This window comes from Macrobrachium nipponense, chromosome 34 (genome assembly GCF_015104395.2).
Source record: "Macrobrachium nipponense isolate FS-2020 chromosome 34, ASM1510439v2, whole genome shotgun sequence".
Classification (NCBI taxonomy): Eukaryota; Metazoa; Arthropoda; class Malacostraca; order Decapoda; family Palaemonidae; genus Macrobrachium; species Macrobrachium nipponense.
Window position 1 is genome coordinate 9896595 of NC_061095.1, and position 22482 is coordinate 9919076.

At 38.8% G+C, this 22482-nt stretch overlaps 1 protein-coding gene and 1 long non-coding RNA gene across 6 annotated transcripts in view; one reads left to right on the top strand and one right to left on the bottom strand.

The window, feature by feature from the left end:
* The window catches only part of LOC135207890 (uncharacterized), an 87235-nt gene extending 81727 nt beyond the window's left edge, over positions 1–5508 (top strand). The window contains exon 5 of the long non-coding RNA XR_010313079.1: positions 5056–5508. This is a non-coding gene — a long non-coding RNA (uncharacterized LOC135207890). The remainder of the gene's footprint in view (positions 1–5055) is intronic.
* The window catches only part of LOC135207888 (phospholipid phosphatase 5-like), a 57731-nt gene that overhangs the window by 8590 nt on the left and 26659 nt on the right, over positions 1–22482 (bottom strand). For 4 of the 5 annotated variants that reach the window (XM_064239789.1, XM_064239785.1, XM_064239784.1 and 1 more), the window contains exons 3-5: positions 21601–21748; positions 7756–7905; positions 6479–6646 (exon numbers count right to left, since the gene is read on the bottom strand). In XM_064239789.1, coding sequence (XP_064095859.1) covers positions 6479–6646; positions 7756–7905; positions 21601–21718 — 436 coding nt within the window. In that variant the 5' untranslated portion in view covers positions 21719–21748. Of the gene's footprint in view, positions 1–3553; positions 3930–6478; positions 6647–7755; positions 7906–21600; positions 21749–22482 lie in introns of those variants that run through there. The other variant, XM_064239788.1, reaches the window with a different exon arrangement.

Genomic DNA, 22482 nt, shown 5'->3' on the forward strand with positions numbered 1-22482 from the left:
TGAAGTTCACGGAAAAAAGAGGATGCTTTCTATGGAGACGAAGATGAAGATAATGAAGAAGTGTTAATGTTTTCTGCCATTTGTTAATGTGTTTCGTAAAGTTTAGTGTTAGTGTATTCTGCCATTTTTTAATGTGTTTCGTAAATAAGTGTTAATGTTTTCTGCCATTTGTCCTCCTCTTCCGTCGCCACTTTAGGACATCGCCTCACTCGAAAGGTAAGGTTCCACATTTTACTACATACGTACATACATGTACGTACAGTATTTCTTGTACCCTGTACACTAATACACTTTATTTACTGGTACAGTCATGGTTATGTTAGGTATTGAATGGCCCAATTGTTGTATTTCATTGTTTATTAGTCAATTTAGCTTTATTATAAAATTTACTGTGGTGTTTTTCTAGGGCTTGGAACAAATTAGGCAATTTACATGTAAAACGTACTTCTAGATAAAAAAAAAATCAGGTTACGAAGGCTGCTTCAGAACGGAATAATTTCATAACCTGAGGCACTACTGTATATTTATTAAATTTTATTATGTATTCGGGCGTGACTGAAAAACCTACAGTATTCTCTTCATCATGTGAAGGGCTGTTACAAAGACTTCAAATGGACATGCATCCTGCCACTGTATCATATTTGTATACAAAAATAAAAAAAGTACCCTGTAACACATTTTTCATACACATTTTAACCAGAAGCATGAAAACTTATAACAAACAGCTGAAGTTTCATTAACCCTTAAACGCCGAGCCGGTATTTCCGAAAGTGTCTCCCGTATGCCGGAGGCGTTTGCGAGTGAGCGCCGAAGCGGAAAAAGTTTTTTTTTCAAAAAATCACAGCACGCTTAATTTTCAAGATCAAGAGTTCATTTTTGGCTCCTTTTTTTTGTCATTGCCTGAGGTTTAGTATGCAACCATCAGAAATGAAAAAAAAATATATATAAATATTGGAATATATGACAGCGTGAATTTTTTTTTTATATAATTGTATACAAATCGCGCTGTGAGCAAAACGGTTAAAGCTAATGAGTTAATTATTTTTTTGTTGTATTGTACACTAAATTGCAATAATTTTGGTATATAACAAATTGTAAAACGATCAAAGCAACACAGACAAAATATTATCACAATATGATGCATGAATTCGTAACGCGCGGACGTAAAAAAAAGCAGTTTTAAAAAATTCACCATAAATCGAAATATTGGGCTAGAGACTTCCTGTTTGTTGCAAAATGAAGATAATTGATTGAATGTTACTAGACTGTAAGTGTTGTAGCTTAAAATTGCAGTTTTTGACCATTTCGGTCGAGTTAAAGTTGACCGAAGGTCTAATTTTTTCTATTTATCGTTATTTATATGAAAATATTTCAAAACTGATAGAAGCTACAACCATAGGTTGATCTTAGTTGTATTCTACATGAAATTACGCACATTTTCATATATAAAACTTTATGTAACGGCTAATTGAAAATGGTGCAAACATTACGACAATCGGATGAAAAATTCATGATTTTTTCGGAAGAGTTACCTCGCGGATGTTAGGAAAAAGTTTTTTTTCATAAATTCACCATAAATCGAAATATTGTGCTATAGACTTCCAATTTGTTGCAAAATAAAAGTAAATGACTGAATATTACTAGAATGTAATAGTTTTAGCTTAAATTGCGTTTTTTGACCATTTCGGTAGTCAAATTTGACCAAAGGTTGAAATTTTTGCACATCGTCATTTATATGAAAATATTTCAAAACTGATAAAAGCTACAACCATGGGTTGTTTTTGTTGTATTCTAAATGAAATTGCGCACATTTTCATATATAAAACTTTATGTAATGGCTAATTGAAAATGGTGCAAACATTACGAAATCGGACGAAAAAATTTTGATTTTTCCGGCGGTTACCGCACGGACGTAGGAAATTTTTTTTTCTAAAATTCACCATAAATCGAAATATTGTGCTGGAGACTTCCACTTTGTTGCAAAATGAAGGTAAATGATTGAGTATTACTAGAATGTAAGAGTTTTAGCTTACAATTGCGGTTTTCGACCATTTCGGTCGAGTTAAAGTTGACTGAAGGTTGAAATTTTGGCACTTTTTGTTATTTATATGAAAATATTTCAAAACTGATAAAAGCTACAACCATGGGTTGTTTTTTCGTTGTATTCTACATGAAATTGCACACATTTCCATATATAAAACTTTATGTAACGGCTAATTTAAAATGGTGCAAACATTACGACAATCGGACGAAAAAATTTATTATTTTTTCGGAAGAGTTACCGCGCTGACGTAAGGAAAAATTTTTTTCATAAATTACCATAAATCGAAATATTGTGCCAGAGACTTCCAATTTGGTGCAAAATAAAGGTAAATGATTGAATATCTAGAATATAAGTGTTTTAGCTTACAATTGCGTTTTTGACCATTTCGGTAGTCAAAGTTGACTGAAGGTTGAAATTTTGGCACTTATCGTTATTTATATGAAAATATTTAAAAACTGATAAAAGCTAGAACCATGAGTTGTTTTTTGTTGTATTCTACATGAAATTGCACACATTTTCATATATAATACTCTGTAACGGCTAATATAAAATGGTGCAAAAATGATGTCAAAGTGACGAAATAATTTCCGAGATGTGTCACTGATGCTTTTTAGTGCAAGAAGAAAGAAATTCCTGCTTGCGCGCCTGGGTAACGATTGTAAACAAAACAACAGGTTGATCAGTGAGCTCCCAGCATCCCCCAATGCGCGCGATTCAAAAGTTTTTGCCTAGTAGGCCTATAACTATTTTTCTGCAAATTTTTAAAAAAACTTTTTTTTGTCGACGTACCATACGCCAGTTCAGCTCCCGACAGACAATTTTCATTGACGTTTAATACGTCCAATCGGCGTTAAAGGGTTAACAATATGAGTTATAATCAGCTCCCAAATAAATAAAATATAACAGCATGAAGTCTTGTAAATGCATTTTTCGGAACAGTGGCAGCCATGAAGGAACATGAAAAAACATCCTCTGATAATGCAGAGGGCAGATACAAAAGCTACCTTAATTTGTATCCTATTTATGTAAAAACAAATACTCTGTATGTGATATTTTCATACACATTTTAAACAAAAAGCATGAACATATATATAAAACCAGCACATCAATCGCTAAATTTGCCCTTTTTTAACTATTTTTGGAAGAGCGGCAGGCAGCGGCGAACAAGAACTAACATGAAAAAACATCTCTTTCAAAAGCTGCCTTTGTATCATATTTATGTACATAAATAAAAATACCCTATACATATACATAATACACATTTTCATACACATTTTAAACATAAATGCATGAACATTTATGAATTGACACATCAATCGCTAAATTTGCACTTTAACTCATATTTTCGGAGGAGCAGCGTCATGGGCATATAGTTTACCGTAATACCAATGTACATAATAACTCTCAATAAAAATTAATATCATTTGCATAACCTTTACGGTCTGAACGGTATTTCTACAAATGTATGCATTCGTTAGACATAACGGAAAATACCTTATTTTTTAATGAATATTTTTGACGACAGCTGTAAAACCGATGCAATAAAAAATTTTAATATCATTTGCCTAACCTTTATGGTCTGAACATTATTTCTACAAATGTATGTACTCGTTAGACATAACAGCGCTTGTGGCGCTGTTAATAAAAAATAGTGCCGTATAAATACCTTATTTTTTAATTAATATTTTTGAAGACAGCCGTAAAACTGTTTTGGCGCTAACCACAGGCTGCCTGTAATGTTAAACATTCTGCCCTAACTTCTCAATATACTTTTCCTGAAACTAAAGGGAAGCAGAAGGCACTGCTGAAGAAGTCTCAGGTCTGGCTTAAGGAATATTTGAGGATAGAGCCGGAGACAGTAGATACACCACTGAAGTTGAAGGTCCTTAAGAAAGAAGACAAATTGTAAAAATATGCCCAGACCTATCTGCTTCACTTATTCCTATGCCTAAGAGCTTCACTTCACTTTGTATGCCTAAAAAACTAGTATGAAAGTCCTTGACCAAACTCTTCATTCATCACCTCTATTCTGAAGATCACACTATACCCCTGCTGCCAACGTAAATAGTGCTTAATTCAAAATTAATATCCTGCCTAACAAAGTAAACACTTCTGCAGAATCTGATGCTCTTGGCTTTGCTTCCCGTGGAAGTCATTTTAAAACAAATGCACAATGACAATAGTACTGTGAAAACAGCAAGTAGCCTAAACAAAATATATTGACAACTGACCTATGTAGCAGAAAGAATTCTAACAAGAGCTAAATCATTCAAAATACACCTGAAGGAGAATAGTTAAATCATTCAAAATACCTGAAGGAGAATAGTTAAGTGATCAATTTATTTTGAATACTACCAATGCTCCTGTCAGGGCAAAGATTTAGTTATCTTTAACAGTAGGTAAGATTCATCTCAAATAAGATATGAGCATAAGAGTAGTAGTATTTACTATCTCTAAGCCAACTGCTACATAGCATGCAAAATAATTTTATTGCATGAACATACATTGACGATGCAAAGCTAGCAAAAAATGACAATCCAACCTCCTGAACCAGCAGAGAACTATTTTTATACTGTAATTGTTTCTATACCATATGAACAGATGACAAAAATTAGAATGAGGAAACAAAGACTACTGTTTCCTGAACATCACAAACTATGATAAATGATTTGAATGTATATCCATAATAGTAAAATTAGAATGAGAAAACAAAGAATACTTTTTCATAAACATCTGAAACTATAATAAATAACTTGAATGTATACCTATAATATAGTGTTAATTATTTAGGGGCAAATGTTAAGTTGTGGATAGTTAATCTGTCATTATCAATTGCTAAAACATGGATTCAAAGTGGTATTTTTATGTAACAAGATCATAAAGGCATCAAAATAAATGTTGAGTATTAAAAATGATCATTCAAGACCACTGAAAAATCATAAAGAAATAGCCAAATCTCTCGTATGTATTGCTTCACTTGATTTGACTGATGCTTGTTTTCCCTCTTACAGGCTTCTTGGCAGACAGGTTACCTCACCGCATAACAAAATTAAGGTCCTTATGAACAACAAAACTGGAAGTTCAGACCATCAAGACATGCTCATCTTCATACTTCTAACCAACTTTTAATCCTTGATAATTATATAAAAAAAATAAAGTATACCTTACAACATCTTGGTTTTATTTTAATGAGTACAGTCATGATATAAGCATCAGTTGTGAGATAACTACTTTAGCCCTAATTATTTGGTAGAATATTTTATAGTACAGTAGTATACTGTAGTTGGATAAAACATACCCACTTTTATATTTTACTAAAACCAGATGACTACTCTTAAAACTATCAACCCATCCATTTCCTTAATTCAACACAATACCATATATACTCCTGTATCATGCAATCTCATTTCATGTGACCCTAAAATTTTCTTGACAAAAAATGAATTTATCATTATCTACTTGGTGAGTGGATGTTTGTTTGCTTTATTCTCCTCCCCCCAAGCCTTTCTTTTTTCCTAAGCCCATACTATTGTTTTATATTTATCCAGTATAAGGCATCCCATGAGTGTCAACATAGTATTTATACGGCCTTCCAGGATTACCATGTTCACACTTCCTCTGGAACAGATGCAACTTGCAGCAGATGTGCTTCAGGCCTATTCCTACTGCTTCGTCATCGGCAGTTTTACGTACTATAATGCTGATCCATATCTCTCAAAAAGATTAGTGTCTCTTCAGGGAGAGAGATCACCTCTTATGATTAAAAACCACTAAACAAAAAATTGGCATACACAACACAGTAATGCCCATAAACAACAGAATCAAGAAACAGGTTTTGCAAATTTGGGGGATTTTAGTTTAAATATATGTTAGTTTACCTTTATATACCCGTTTTACATTTGTTTTACAAATAAAAATAAAACCAGTAATTCCAGTAATAATGCTTTCCTTAGCAACTTAAAATTAATTCTCCTAATTTCAGTAGTAGGCCTAAATCTGCAGATTTTGAGCAAGTAAACCTACTTAAATGTGTATGGCACAGGAGCAGTTATTTATAATGTTGATATAACATTATAAATAATAAGGTAAATGTAAATGGATTCAATAAGTAAAATATGTTCCTTGGCCTTTATCTTAAATAAATACGGCTATAATAGCCTATCTGATTTATGCAAATGGATACTGTAAGCCCAACTTATGCCATTAGTTCACACAAACATTTTATATCTCGCATATAGTGTGACCCTCTAAACTCTGATATAAATTTCCTTCTTAAAACATTGCATGATACAAAAGTGTATATGTTAAATCCCTTTACTGTGATTCCCAATGATTTTAATTCTGTAATAATGCTACTACGTATACACTTAGTAGTAACTACCCAATAAATAAAACCAGATTCACTTATAGTAAGAAAACCCTTATATTTCTTACCTTGCCAGTGATGATGATAATCACTGGTACGAGAGAGTGCAATCATTAAGGCACATACAATGGGTGTAATGCCAATTACAAGTTTCCATCCTTGACTACGCTGCCCACAAAACACACTTAATTTTCCACAGGTCCATAAGCTCAGGAATCCCAAACTGCAAAATGAAACTATCAAAAAGTCTTTAATAATTTTTCCAAAGTACATAAGTAATAGTATGCTAATAACAATTTTTCCAAAGTACATAATGTAATATGCTAAATAAAAAAAATTGAAAAGTAAAAATGTGTCAATGTCAGCACCAGGCAGCTTAACATGAATCACTTAACAAGCAAGAAGGACAAGAAACTACTACCTTACATACTGGAGTTATTGGTACATTTCTAGAACTGATCTGTTGATAACCTAATAATCTTGCCCGTAGCTTAAAAAATACACTATTACAAATCCATTATCTATACAACTAATTTTCAGACACTAACAATGAAATGTATACTATACAAGAAGTTACTACAACGTTGCTTAGTTGTACATAGTTTTACACCCTTCTACTTCAGAAGGTGCACATTACATTCATGATGTATTCTATGGTGAACTAATAAGGTTCTTAAATGCTTCCTTCAATTTAAGTGCTGCCTACTTCTATCCACATATAAGATGCTAAGAAAAGTCATATGACTGCATTAGGTTGAGAAGAAAAGTGGTCTTGAAGATCTAATCCCACAACCTTTTCTTAAGTCTAGGTCTGCATGTATTCATAATAAATTTTGCAGATGTAGCCTTAGGCTTGTTTTAAGAAATGATTGCTATAATTTTTCTACCTCTTTGCATCCTGCAACTTCCACACTAATAATTTTACTCTACTAGTATTCTTAATCTTTTTCTCTTGTCTGTGAGGCTAAGCTTGCCCGTGATGATTATGAGGATGGTGTCCTCATCCCCTTAAGTACACTGCTAAAGCAATGCATTACATTTTTAAGATATTAAATAATTAAGTTTGAGTGTGTCAGTCTTGCTCTACTCATAGGTTGCTAGCTGTCAAGCTAGTTATTAGTTATCCTGAAAACTATGGTTTCCAGTACAATTTAAGGTAAAAATACAATAACACTATAATAAGTCATTTGCATTAGCAAAACCAACTGATATCATAAGGCCATCTAAAATGGTTCAATCATGAGAAGGACAAGCACATTCAAAGACTGATACAAATTAATTTAGGCTAAATATGAAACAATGCAATGATTTTATCAATGACTATATTAATATGATTGTAACTTACATGATGAATGTCCACTTGGGAAACTCTTACGTCCTTCTTCAATTGTACCTACTTCACCAGTACACAACGAACCAATATCAGCAGCATCTTCTAGGTCATGGTGATGACCATCAGGAAAACATCGATAGAAGAAATCGGGGCGTGGTCGACCTAAACATTACAAAGGAGACAAACATATTAATGGAAGGCATAATATTACTAATATATACTAAACAAATACATGATTTGCATTATCAATGTTTTTATTAAACAAGATCATTTTTTCATATAAATGAATGCTTTAACCCTTGAGAGCCAGGCTAAAAAAAATCAACATGAAGCACCCCAGACCAGGCGAACTTTGACGTTAGCCAATTTAAGAAAAAAACATGCAAATATACATGGTATAAGAAAAAATATTCTAAAAAATTCTCCCTACCTTACACGAGAAGTTGAAAATGACTATTTGCAACCCCTTGTTGGGCCTGTTTTTACAAGACAATTGTAAATTTTATTAATTTAATCGTGTTTTTTCAATAATTTTATTTTGTTCCGTAAAATTAGTATAATTACGGCTCACACAATATCATAACAGATAAGAACTAAAATCAGTAACACATTCTAAGTATATTTGTTGTCAAATACGTATTTACACAAGTTTACCAAGATCAAAGATGCAGTAACTTTTTGGATTATACGTTTTTTTTAATATTTTTTTGCAAAATTACAAATATAACTGACATAGTATCATAAAAGATAAGAACTAAAACCAACAGCAACCCCTGGGTATATTTAGGATCAAATATACAAAAAGATGTCATGTGAGAGAAAGACACTACATGCCCCTTTGAAGTCAAATACACTACTTGACTCATGAGACACCATGAACCAGCAAGCTAAGTCAGTCTAACAGTTGCCATTAGTAAATTTATGGGCTATCGAAGTAATGGAACCTCTTTCCTGTCCAATTTCTCCAAATCGATGACGCGTAATCCATCCACCACTCAAAACCTGTTTTGTTACTCATATGAGGGTATCTGTCCATTTAGGGTTGAATTGTTTTTCGATAAATGCAGGACCCAATGAGAGCATTTTGGGGTATATGTGTAATTGTGCCCATGACAACTAATTCAGTGAGATATAGATACCAGTGACCTTTGAAGTCTACATCTCATAAGGCATTCATATGTAAGAGTGACAAAGTCGAGACTTTGGAATTGGATACATAATCATTTCCTATCATCCTCTGAAATTACATTATGCTTATCCAGTAACTACTGCTGGTCACAATCAACATGGATCATTCAATTTGCATGTTACATCCACAATGTAATAACTTGAATGTTTAATACCACCTCCAGGTACCTGTATTCTAAATAACACTGACCCTCCAGGAAACAGTTAAAAACTAATGATGCAGAGAGAGCTCCGTTCTCATGAACTAGAATTCTACTACTTTTCCATCAAACTATAGGCCCTAGGAATAATTTGTCTGAGCCTGTGCACTGTTTCTAGCAACATGTTTCCAGCCTGTAAAAAGGAACATCTTTAAATGAGTCAATAAATATAGGTATGAAATTTGGGCCATATTCCCTGGTATGGGCCTGGGGAAGCCATTCAGCACTATCAGGGCAATGGAGATTAATTACTGAAATTTTATTAAGAAAAATTACAAATTTTAAATTACTTTGAATTTTTTCATAGGTAACAAACCTGCAGTCTTAATAATAGGATAAATCTTCTGGTACCAGTTGAAAACCAGTATAAAATAATAATAATAATTGTTGATGCAAGGAATTGGTGGCATCTGGTATCTTTTACGGAGATGAGGGAGCAAGCGGCCAGCGACCAAATGTCAACCCCATGACATATTAGTTTTCTTCCTGCCCAGGGTTAACTAAAAGAGGGGTGGCTAGGGGTGAGCAGCAAATGTAAGGACCATAGGTTTGTTAGCTGAAAAATACAAAATTAAAAATTTTTCATTTATTCATATGCAGAACAAATATGGGCCTTAACATTAGGATAGACTCACTTTTGGTGGAAAGTAAGAGAATCCTGAATCAACTGGAGGTTTGGCACACTAGGTTACACTTCCTAAGCCTTTGAGCTGTTAGATATAATTCAAGTTGACATATAGGTATCCAACAGTCAGACTACTTGGCTAAAATACAATGCAGATATTCATTGCATAAGAGGAAGATAAAGAGCTACATCTGTCCAGATAACAAGCTAAGGTAGCCACCTATATGTGTTTGTTATCCCTCTCTTTCCTTGCTAGACAGGAAGGGTTTGCTACTGAAAGGTATATTCATGTAGAATAGTATACTCTAACAGTAAAGCCTACTTCACTAACCGGTGTCCGGCCAATTCCAGCATATGATGGATCCATCTTCTTATTGCCCATAGATAGAGAAGAAAGGGAAAAAGGGAGAAGAAAAGAGACCAGCCATCTCAACCATTCTCACTTTCATACCGTCATGTTAGGCAAGATACAAACTGTCCTGCTAGGGAGACTGGATGAGGTACACAACTTGTTGAGCAGCCACTACTGGACCCAAAGAAAGTGTCAAGGACCTGTGGACATCCCTCAGGTAGAGGGGAGTGAAAGTGGTTTGGTGAAACCAAGAACCAGCATTCAAAATCCTATGAACAGACAAGTTCTTCTTGAATGCCACATGTCACATGCTCTTGCACCCACAGTATTGGAAGTAGAAACTGATGATGAGAAGTAGGCATGCTTAATCACTTCAAGCAGCCAAAACAAAATGGTATTTTTGGACATTCCTTTCTTGACCTGACCTGTGGTAACAAAAAGTTTTCAGCACTTTAGTCTGAGGTGTCGAGTCCTTTTTAGATAATTAGTGCCATGGTGCATATTATACGCGGATGACACTGTGTTGTGTTGAGAGGGGAGGGAGAAGTTGGAGGGGAGGTTGGAGAGGTGGAGAGCAGCACTTGAGGAGAAAGGAATGAGAATAAGCAGATCAAAAACCGAATATATGTGTTCCAGTATTACTGAGGACGGTGGAAGTAGCATAAGATTGGGTGGGGAAGAAATAAAGTACAGAAGTTCAAGTACTTAGGGTTCGTATTAGAGGATAGTGGAAGCATGGACCAAGAAGTGAGACACCGAATTCAGGCAGGATGGAATAACTGGAGGTCTGCATCAGGGGTCCTCTGTGACAAGAAGGTCCCTCTGAAATTGAAAGGAAAGTTTCATAGGACGGTGGTCAGACCAGCAATGTTATATGGAACAGAAACAGCAAGTATGAGGAAAACAGAGGAGAAGAAGATGGATGTAGCAGAAATGAGAATGTTGAGATGGATGTCGGGAGTAACAAGGGAAGATAGGATTAGAAATGAGTATATAAGAGGATCGACAAAGGTAGTTGAAATATCAAAGAAAGTACAGGAAGGAAGGCTTCGATGGTATGGATACCTGTTACGGAGGGAGGAACGTCATGTTGGAAGACATATGATGGAAATGGAAGTGCGGTGTAGAAGGAAGAAGGGAAGACCAAGAAAGAGATGGCGTGATTGTGTAGTGGAAGATATGGTATTGAAAGGTATAAATAAGAATGAGGCACAGGACAGAAATCGATGGAGACAACTCATTCGCAATGGCGACCCCATATAAAAATGGGTTTAAGCTAGGAAGAAGAAGAAGAAGAAGAAGTGCTCTGACGGGACAAAGGAGTAGTAATTCAGTTACATCTGGATCGTTAACAACATCCCCAAGGGAAGGGATGGAAAAGGAGGCAAATCTGTCATCATGACCCGAGGGGTTTTGAATCGTAGCTACGAATTTTTGACTGAGACTCCTTAGCACCAGTCAGATCCCAGGTAGGAGGTTTATGTTCTCTAGAAAAACAAGACGGCCGGCGCAACAGATTCCCCAAGATGAAGTTAGGTGCTATGATTCACATTCATGTGGCATTACAGATCATTAGGTTATGTATAATCTCTCTTTTGTATGTAATTCAGTCCTGATTTCTTATTCAGCATGGCCACCGTTTCATTTGCTTCCCTTAATCTTTTGCTAAATTCCAATTCAAGAGAACTTGTACTGGAAATCATTTTTCCTGAGTATCTGAAAGATCCAGCAACATTAATCCTTTCACCTTGTAACGATGTTTCATCTCTCTATGCATACTATTTCCTCAGTACTTTAGTTTTTCTTAGATTTACTGGAAGCCCCATTTCATGATAATTTCAATTAGGTTTACATATTTCACAGAAATGATATTGTTAAGATACAATAAAGTTTTGTACATACTTACCTGGCAGATATATACTTAGCTATAGACTCGGTCGTCCCGACAGAATTTCAAAACTCGCGGCACACGCGACAGGTAGGTCAGGTGATCCACCATTCCCGCCGCTGGGTGCGGGTCTGGAACTATTCCCGTTTTTCTAAGCCATAATTTCTCTTCCACCTGTCTCCTGAGGGGAGGATGGGTGGGCCATTAATCGTATATATCTGCCAGGTAAGTATGTACAAAACTTTATTGTATCTTAACAATATCATTTTTGTACAAGTAACTTACCCAGCAGATATATACTTAGCTGATTGGCACCCTTGGTGGCGGGCAAGAGACAGCTAAAAACAAAATAATACTTAAACTAAATACATTAAAAAACAGGGAAAAAACAACCTATGTTCTTGGATAACATAATCCATAGTTCCTACCTGATTGGGCTGAAGACTTCATGACTACTGTCGATGAGTCTGCTTGCCTCAAGAGTTTCAACGAGGAATGAACCTATGGTTGAATAACTCTTTGGATCGTGTCAATGGGGGCTAGCCCGCTTACGCGACAGAGCCTATACTGGATCGTCTACCAATGGGGGCTGACCCACTTACATGGTAGAGCCTTGACCTTTTGTCATATCAATGGAGACTCGCCCTCTTACATGACAGAGTTAAGGTTATTAAAAAAAAATCACAAAGAGCACTGAAGCCAATCCCGATCACTGACCATGTTAGTATTGTTACAATCTATGAATTGTAAGAGGGTTCCCTATTCCCTCTGACAATTAACCAATAAAAACAACCACCAATAAACAGTAATTTAAGCCTTAAACTAAATAGGAAGGATTAGCCTCAGCCCTTCTCCCAGCACTGAATTCGCCGAAACATACGCTCCCAGAGCAAAGCACTTTTCGTACGAAATTTTAACGTCTCTTAGGTAATTCGAGGCGAACACCGAATTACATCTCCAAAATGTCGACTCTATAAGAGCCTGAAGAGACCATGTTTTGTGAAATGCCATAGACGTAGCTATGGCTCTCCACTTCATGAGCTCTCACTCTGAGAACCTTGAGATGCTCTTCTTCGCACTTAAGGTGAGCTTCCCTTATTACATCTTTTATGAAGTATGTAAGGGCGTTCTTAAGAAATCGAATCTTTCGGAAATCTTCTTAACAGAGCACCAAGACTTTCTTCTGTACCTTTCAGCAACTTCTTCTTCTCCAGGTAGAACTTGAGTGCCCTGACTGGACACAAGTCCTTCTAGTTCTCTCCCCGTTTAATGAAGATAGTCCTTTTATCTCAAAGCTTCTTGGCCAAGGCTTTGAGGGGATTTTCATTTTTTGCTAGAAAAAATGGTTTAAAGGAGCAAATCGCTGAATCCTTCTTAAACCCCACTTTACCTTCCACAGCTTGCAACTCGCTAATTCTCTTGGCTGTTGCTAACGCAAAAACGGAATAATGACTTTCTCGTTAAGTCTCTAAACGAGCTGCGTGAGACGGTACAAATTTTTCCGACATTAGGAACTTGAGGACCACATCCAAGTTCCAGCTAGGCTTCTTTGATTACATGTTCTTTCGTGGTCTCAAAAGACCTTATAAGGTCATGAAGATCTTTATATTCGTCAGATCTATTCCTTGCTATGTCCCGGAAAAACTGAGGCCAGCATACTTCTGTAACCCTTCACTGTTGAAACTGCCAGGTTACAGTCTTTTTCTCAAATATAGGAGAAACTCTGCGATTTCAGTTACAGAGGTACTGGAGGAGGATATTTTCTTTCCCTTACACCATCTTCTAACAACTCCCACTTCGACTGATATACTTTAGAAGTGGAGACTCTTCTGGCTCTTGCAATAGCCTTCGCCACTTCTCGAGAAAAGCCCCTTGCTCTGACAAGTCCTTCGACAGTCTGAAGGCGGTCAGACTTAGAGCGGGGAGGTTTTTGTGAAACCTGTCGAAGTGGGGTTGTTTGAGAAGATCGTTCCTTAGTGGAAGCGATCTTGGAAAATCCACTAACCACTCCAGCACCTCTGTGAACCAATCGAGAGCCGGCCAGAAGGAGCGATGAGGGTCATTCTTGTTCCTTCCGAGCAAGCGAACTTCCTCAATACTTCTCCTACTATCTTGAAAGGAGGAAGGCGTATGCGTCCAAGCCCGTCCAATCTAGCAGAAAGCTGTCTACTGCTACTGCTTGAGGATCAGATCTGGAGGGGGCAAATAGGTTTTTCTAATCTGTGGATTCTTGTTGGTCGCGAACAGGTCTATATTGGGCCTTCCCCACAGATGCCAAAGTTGTTGGCAAATCTGAGGATTGAGAGTCCATTCCGTGGGTAGGACTTGTTCTTTTCTGCTTAACAGATCTGCCCGGACATTTTTCTCTCCTTGCACAAACCTTGTGAGGAGAGAGATCTTCCTTTCCTGAGCCCAAATCAGCAGATCCTTTGCTGATTCGTACAGGGAAAAGGGAAATGCGTCCCCCCTTGTTTCTTTATATAAGCGAGGGCTGTTGTTGTCCGAGTGAATCTGAATCCCCAGACCTGAGACCTGTTCCTTGAAATGAAACCAAAGCTAGATGAACGGCTGTTAGCTCTTTCTTGTTTATGTGCCAGGACACTTGTTCTCCTTCCCAAGTGCCTGACACTTCTTCCGAACCTAGGGTCGCTCCCCACCCTGAATCTGAGGCGTCTGTAAACAACGCTAGGCGAGGGTTCTGTAAGCGAAGGGAGATTCCCTTGCTTAGTTTCTGTGGATCTAACCACCAACGGATATTCTCCTTGATCCCTTTCGAGATTGGAAATGTATCTCCTAGATTGTTGGACTTCCAATCCCACTTCTCCTTCAGATAAAATTGAAGGGGTCGTAGGTGTAGTCTTCCTAAGGACGAACTGTTCCATCGAGGAGAGGGTCCCCAGTAAGCTCATCCATTCCCTCGCGGAACATGTTCTTTCCTTAAGAAGACTGACACCTTTTCTAAGCAGCGTTTCTCCTTTCCTTTCCGCGAAGGATACGCTAGAAAATCCCGAGAATCCAACTGAATCCCCAGATAGCACTACTCGCTGGGGAGTCAGCATGGATTTCTCGCGATTTACTAAAAGTCTAAGGACTTTGTCAACTTTAGAGTAACTAATAGGTCCTCCAGACATTTTTTTCTCCGATTGGGCTCTTATTAGCCAATCGTCCAGATATAACGAGATCCTGATCCCTTCCATATGTAGCCAATAAGCTACATTCTTCATGATGTCCGTAAACGACTTGAGGGGCAGTCGAAAGTCCGAAGCACATCGCTCGGAACTGGAACACTTTCCCTTGGAACATGAACCTCAGATACTTCCTTGCTGCCGGATGAATTGGCACATGGAAATACGCATCCTGAAGGTCCAGGGACACCATCCAGTCCCCTGGACGAAGAGCAGATAGAACAGAGGAAGACGTCTCCATTGAAAACTTTCTTCTTCAATACAAAGAAATTCAGGGCACTGACGTCTAGAACCGGTCTCCATCCCCCCGATGCTTTCGGTACCAGGAATAGCCGATTGTAGAATCCTGGAGACTGGAGATCTTGAACCAGTTCTACCGCTTCCATTGGAATCATCTGTTCCACTGCTTGCAAAATAGCAAGCTTTCGGACCGGATCCGAGTATCTTGCGGTCAACTCCCTTGGTTAGTTGTCGTCAAGGGAGGATTTTCCTGAAGGGGATCAAGTATCCTTTTTTCAGGATAGAGAGGGACCAGGAGTCCGCTCCCTTCTGCGCCCAGACTTTGGCAAAGTGGAGTAGTCTGGCGCCTACTTTCGTCTGGAGGACTTCCTGCTCATCTAGACTTCCCGAAGGACCTTCTAGATGGTCTACTCCTTCTATCTGGTCTGCGACCTCTAAGAGGGGCTCTAGAAGAGGAGGCACCTCGAAAGGGCTGTACAAAAGAGGGTCTCTCTTTTTTCTCTATAGGCAGTGCCGGCCTAAAAACTTTTCCTTTGGCTTGAGTGCGTGAGGCGATCCTGAGTTGCCTTCTCCGTAAGAGATTTAGAAACCTCTCTAACAGTCTCTTGTGGAAATAGGTGCGGGGATAACGGTTGCAAAAGAAGAGATGTCCTTTGCAAAGGTGATACTGCTCTTGCTAAGAAAGAGCTAAAGACCGATCTCTTCTTTAATACTCCCGTTCCAAAAAGAGAGGCAACTTCAACGGAACGTCCATGACCGCTCTGTCCAGGCAAGCCAGGACCGCTCGAAAAAAAAGTTCCCTCCATGGAAACAAAGTCAGTGTCCTGAGCTCTCTTCGCTAACGCTCCAAAAGCCCAATCCATTAAATTGAAGACTTCTAGGGTTTTAAAGAGGCCCTTTAGAAGGTGGTCTAGCTCACACATGCCCCAAGTTGCCTTAGCAGACAGCAACGACTTCCTCCTAGAAGAGTCCACTAAGGAAGCAAAATCTGCATCTGCGGAAGAAGGAAGACCTAACCCCATAGGTTCTTTGGTCTCGTACCACCTTCCTGGTTTGCCTGTTAACTTGGAAGGAGGGCAGGAAAAAACTGTCTTGCCCGCTTCCCTTCTGGAAGTCAACCACTCTGAAAAGTCTTTAATGCCTTTTTCATACAAAGAGCGGGGCGCATCTTGACGAAGGAAGACGACTTGAGAGCTTTAGTGCTAGACATCAACGATCCTGGTGAAGGAGGGTCCGCAGGATGAAGGGAGTCTCCGAACTCCTTTAGCAGCAAAAGAGAAAGTCTCTTGTAGTCAGAAACTGCTACATCTACTGGCTCGTCGTCTTCCGATACCTGGTCCAACTGATCCACAGAAGGAGACCGTTTTGGAGTGATCTGGCTCTTCCCGGGAGAAGAACTCCTTTCCCGAGAAGGGGAGCGCGGAACATTAGCACTTCTATACGAAGAGTGAGGCTCCTGCCTGTCGGAAAACACTCTTGCGCCTACTAGACTCTTGTTGTCTAGGTTCGCCAGGTTCGTCGGCGCTTGCTAGGCTCCTGCGTCCTGATTCAGGGCGCTTGAAAAGATCCCCGCGTCCTGATTCCTGACGCTTAACAGGCTCTTGGCACCCAACACTTGACGCCTAACGTACTCCTGGCGTCCTGCCTCCTGGCGTCCTAACTCCTGGCGCCCTGACTCCTGGCGCCCTGACTCCTGGCGTTCTGACTCATGGCGTCCTGGCTCATAGCGTCCCCTGCCTTCTAGCAGAATCCTGACGTCCTGAATCCTGTGTTCTAAGAGGCTCTTGACGCCCTTTCTTGCGTCTTGCTGCCTCTTTGTGCCTGTCTGGCTCCTGGTCCTGCAGACCCAAAGGATCCTGATACTTAAATCGGTTTTCCGGTTCCTTGAACCTAAACCGATCGAGACTTCTGCTCGATTCGCGGCGTCTCAGAGGGCGCTTTCGGGAAGACAGCCTATAGGGCGAAAGGCCTCTTCTCTCAGGAGAACAACTCCTATCAGACGAGTCTCTCGACGAAGGCGATAAACGCCCTGGAGATCGTGAGGGTTCTCTCCTATACGAAGAGGGGCGCTTAGCGGAACTCTTAACAGGGAGCGAGACATCCTTCCTCCTTGTAGAGTCCTTAGCAAAAGAGCCTACGAGAGAAGCTAACTGCTCTTGCAGATTAACCAAAACTTCTTCGTAGGATCCTGAAGAGAAGGCTCCTCTGTTTAGTCTCTTAGGGTCCCCCCGGAAGGGGTTTTTTTTGGCCAAAATCCTCGGGGGGGGGGTGGGGGGAAAAAAACGCTCTTGGGGGGCTGGAGTTCGCCGCGTCTCCTTTAGGAGCCTTCCAGGCTCTCTTCAAAGGGCGCGAAATAGAGGCCGAACTCCATCCTCGTTTAGGAGAGGAAGAGTCTGAGGCCGAAAAACACTCCCTTAGGACACCTTTTCTGCGGCAATCCGAGGCAGCCTGGGACTTAACAACAGGATCTGCCGAAGGGACGCCTGACCGTTTGGGGATGTTCTGCATCCTCCCTGCGGCTTTCGACATTCCTCCTCCCCTGGTCCTGGGAGTTTGGAAGCGGTCTAGGCCTAGGAGGCAATGAGGAACCGGTCAGACGCCCCCTCCACTGCACTGGGGACATGCACAAGTCACTATCACCACTCTTACCTTGGTTTAGAGCTCGTAGCTGAGCTTGAAGTTTCTTAATTGAAGCTTTTACATTTTCCCTCTCTGACGAAGAATCTTTGGATTCAGGACAGGGAGAAGCAGCTGAGGCTAAGGGAAAATTGTTAGTAGGAGAGTTAACTTCTTGTTTCTAAGGAGGCCAAAAGATCTACTAGATGACCTAGCTGAAGCCTTTCTCACTCTATCTCTCTCAAGCTTCCTAACATATGATGATAATTCCTTCCATTCAAGCTCCGTAAGGTTCTCGCATTCAACACAGGTGTTAATAAAAGAACATTCATTCTCCCTGCATTTAGCGCAAATACTATGAGGATCTAATGCCGATTTAGGCAGCCTAACCTTACAATCTTCCCTACTGCAAACTCTAAACATAGGTGAAGCCTTAGCGTCAGACATCGTGAAAGAGTAGTCAAAACCAAAGTCGAAAAACAGTCCACAATAAGCGTATGCCAAGCCAGAGAAAAAACAGAATACGTCACCAAAAAACCAATCCAAATTCTCGGCAAACGAGTTGAAATCCAAGATGGAGGAACGAACAATAGGTGTTGTCCGTTCAACCGACAGAGAAATTATGGCTTAGAAAACGGGAATAGTTCCAGACCCCGCCACAGCGGCGGGATAGTGGATCACCTGACCTACCTGTCGCGTGTGCCGCGAGTTTTGAAATTCTGTCGGGACGACCGAGTCTATAGCTAAGTATATATCTGCTGGGTAAGTTACTTGTACAAAAATGCCAGTTTTACTTATTTGATGGGAATGCCATAGTGACTGTAGACTTTCCACAATAAATAGCTTCACATAATCATCAAAAGTTATCTGAAGAGAAATTTTGAAAATTTGACTTGATGCAAGTGTAACTGCAATTTCTAAATCACCCCGTTTGTTGCTAAGCTATTTATCAATTTCTCTCTCCCGCACTTTTAAAATATGCATACTGAATATTTTCAGTACAAAAGATATAACTACAATTCCTTTATGGTAACTGTATTCACTTAGCTTTGGCTACAAATTCCTTAGCATCAGCCTTTGTTTCATCATTCCATATTCTTAGATTTATTTGCAGTCCCATCTCTCTAGATATGCAATGCATTCTATTAAGCAAGCTATATAAATCTTTGGCGTTTTGCTGACTACGGCATCATCTGCATATTCTAATTTTGTCAATTTTCTATAGTTGCTTTGATCTAAGCTTCCATATCTAGCCTCAAAACAAATCTTTAGTTAATATAACTTCTATGCTAAAAGAAGTTAATCAGGACATGCAGTACACAATCTTGAGGTCCAGAGGTGCTAGCAAGTGACCTTTCATGATGAACCAATGAAAAAAACCCAGTCCTCCTCAGAAAGGGGTTTGCCACTCACCCTCACTTCTTTATAGCCCCTCAACAGGGGAATTTGCTATTTATAGCAAATTCCCTGTTCCTGATCAGGGTATCTGCTGACATCTTAACTAGGTAACCTATGTGTAGGTAGAAGGAAAAGGTCTAGGTGTGATAGATTTTCTCTGTTGCCTGGGCCTTCAGAATAATGATAGTTTGTCACTAGTTCCTAACTGAAAACATCATTCTGTTTTACTGGGGCCAAGGAAACCCCAAATGTTCCTTATTACTGCCCTGATCAGAGTCAAGTTCAACTTGGTTGAAAGTGCCCAGATCATGTCCTACAAGAAATGAATGGACCAAAGAAATCTGAGATCTGTCTCTCAAGTCAGAAGACTGGAGGTTATAGAAGGCTTTTATTGTAGTCGCTTTTCTTCACCACCAAATCTTGGTGAAAGCAAATTACAGGCACCACCCCAGATGCATGTGGTATAACTCGTTTAGTCCAGACACTGCTACTGTTGCTGTCCTAGGTCTGGAACTGACTGGTCACAGTCCTTATTAGGGTCATGAAGAACAACAGAATTTGGCTGTTCATCCCAAAACAACCCACAGTGGCTCGCCTTCCACCTCTGCCTCTGTTGTGGCTGAAGTCAGCCTCTCCACAGAAGGCAAATGTCAATCATTCTAACAAGAAGCAGGATGAAAGCTAAGCTGTGATGTTAGAATGAGCTGCGTTGGTTGGGGTGAACAATGGGTGTCATGATGACTAGTCTCAAATACTACTGCATCACATCCTTATGTACATGTGGGTTATGTGGCTAACATAACCACAATAACAGGGTCATATACTGGATGGCTTGAGTTGCATCTGTTTGGCTGACTATGACATTCAAAAATGGCTGCTCCCTGTCTGCTACCTAGGAATAGCAGGAAGACCCTACTGCCTGTCGGTACGTGGAGATGATTTCCAAGCTTAAGAGCCAGATACTTCCACAGCAGGACTATTGGCATGTCTATCTTATGGGATTTCTTCCAGTAGAAAAAGCAACCAAAATGTGGTATGAAAAATGGGACACTCAAAGAAACTTGCAAAGTCCACAAGCATTAAAGAATTGTTTTACTGTTTTATTATTCCTCATGTATGTGATATACTGACTGTGATGTACTGTAAAATGAATGCTGGGTACACGTAATACCACTTTTGCTCTTCTGTTATATTTCTCATTTTCCTTTCTGTTACACAGATCTGAAATGAATGCAATAAAAGCAAACCTACCTACAACTATCCTAAAGCAAAAGAGCAATAGTAGCTCTCATTTTCAGCAAGTACCTGTATGTTCATACATAATCAACCAGCAAAATGGTTGAAACTTGTGAAAACTATTCGAGACATTCAAATTTCCGTCTTACAAAATAAGAAATGCACTATAGTGGACCCCAGTATTAACATTCTCTGGATTTGCGGATTTCTCCCTGGACCATATCTACCCATTATTTGTGGGAAATTTGCCTATTAGCAGTATTTTCCTGAGAAATATCCAGAAATCAATGGCTTTTTTTATCAATTTAATCATAAAATTCCATTTTTGTGATAAAACTATTAAAATAAAATCAGATATAAAAATTTTAGTGGGATTTTCTTGAGTTTACCTACCAAAATAGGCCTTTTTCAGTGTTTTTATGGGGGGATCCATCTATTCGTGGGGGGTCTGGTACATATCCCCCACAAATATGGGGGGACCACTATAATGTAACATATTATGAGACAGAAATACATATGCTGACAGAGAAATAAAAGATATAATGGACTGTTAATCTCTGAAAGCAAACAGACATTGAGTGAAATGTTTGTGTGACGTAACACACCAGATCCATGAATACTGACACTGGCAGCACAGGATGACAGCTCCCCCCTCCCAACCACCATATGAGATACGCATTTTATATACAGGGAAAAAACATAAGTATGTACGTACTGTCATGGGTTTTGAGTTTGTGAAAAAATGGACAACAAATGACTAGGGAAATTGAGGGGCAAACTATGGCTATCTCAACTAGTTAGCCAACTCTAACATGATAGTTGAAGCTCAAGTTGGGGTAAGTCTCTAACATGTGTCAAGGAATGGAAAATTACTAATTTCAAGGAATATAGGGAGGATATGACATAAACCAGTCTATATTTGAACTTACCAACAATAATCTTTATTATATTTGTAATAACACCATTCAGTCCTAAAGCCAGGGACAAGGATAAAAGAGACTGACTGAACTCTGTTTTATCCCTCTTCTTTATAAAGTATAGAAACATCACTGACGTTGGGACTGCAAACACAAGAGGCTGTAAAAATTAAATACATATTAATATTTAAAGAGTATGGAAATATTAGTAAATTGCATCCAACGAAGACCATCATAACTTTTCATTATTTTTATGCATCTGAATTTCTTTAAAAAAATATTTCAGATACTTTAGTTTTACAAATGCAAGCCATTTTACAATAATACATACATACATAGATTCGTCACAGTATAAATTTTAAAACTATAAATGTACACTTTTACAAAAACAACTCACTATCTTGTTCTAACATCCAACCCATGTGAGAGAACTTTGAGTACAGCTACTACCAACACTGACATTTTTATATAGTACTATATGACATTAAGAAGTTAACCACAGTACTGTACAGTATTATCATTATATGCCTTAACCAGACCAATAAAGTAACATTCTCAACTCTCATGGGGGTTAGACTGAAGTGTTTGTAAACTGAATAAACAAAAAATCTTGAAGATTAACATTTTCAAGCAATTAATTCCAAGTTTTGATATTAGTTGTTGGCTGAAAATTGTGGTCACAAAAAATGTTTAACTGTAAGAGTTAGTTTTGCAATTAGGATAGGGTCATTAGGTTATTCATCAAACACCCATGGGTTAAACATAAGGGGCAAATTCAAAGGCAGGAAAAAACTACCTAAATGTGTGTTAATTTTGAAATGAAGAACATCACAATCCAACAGTGCGCTTTAATCTATTTTCGGACTTATCGTGCCAATAATTTATCATCCCTAT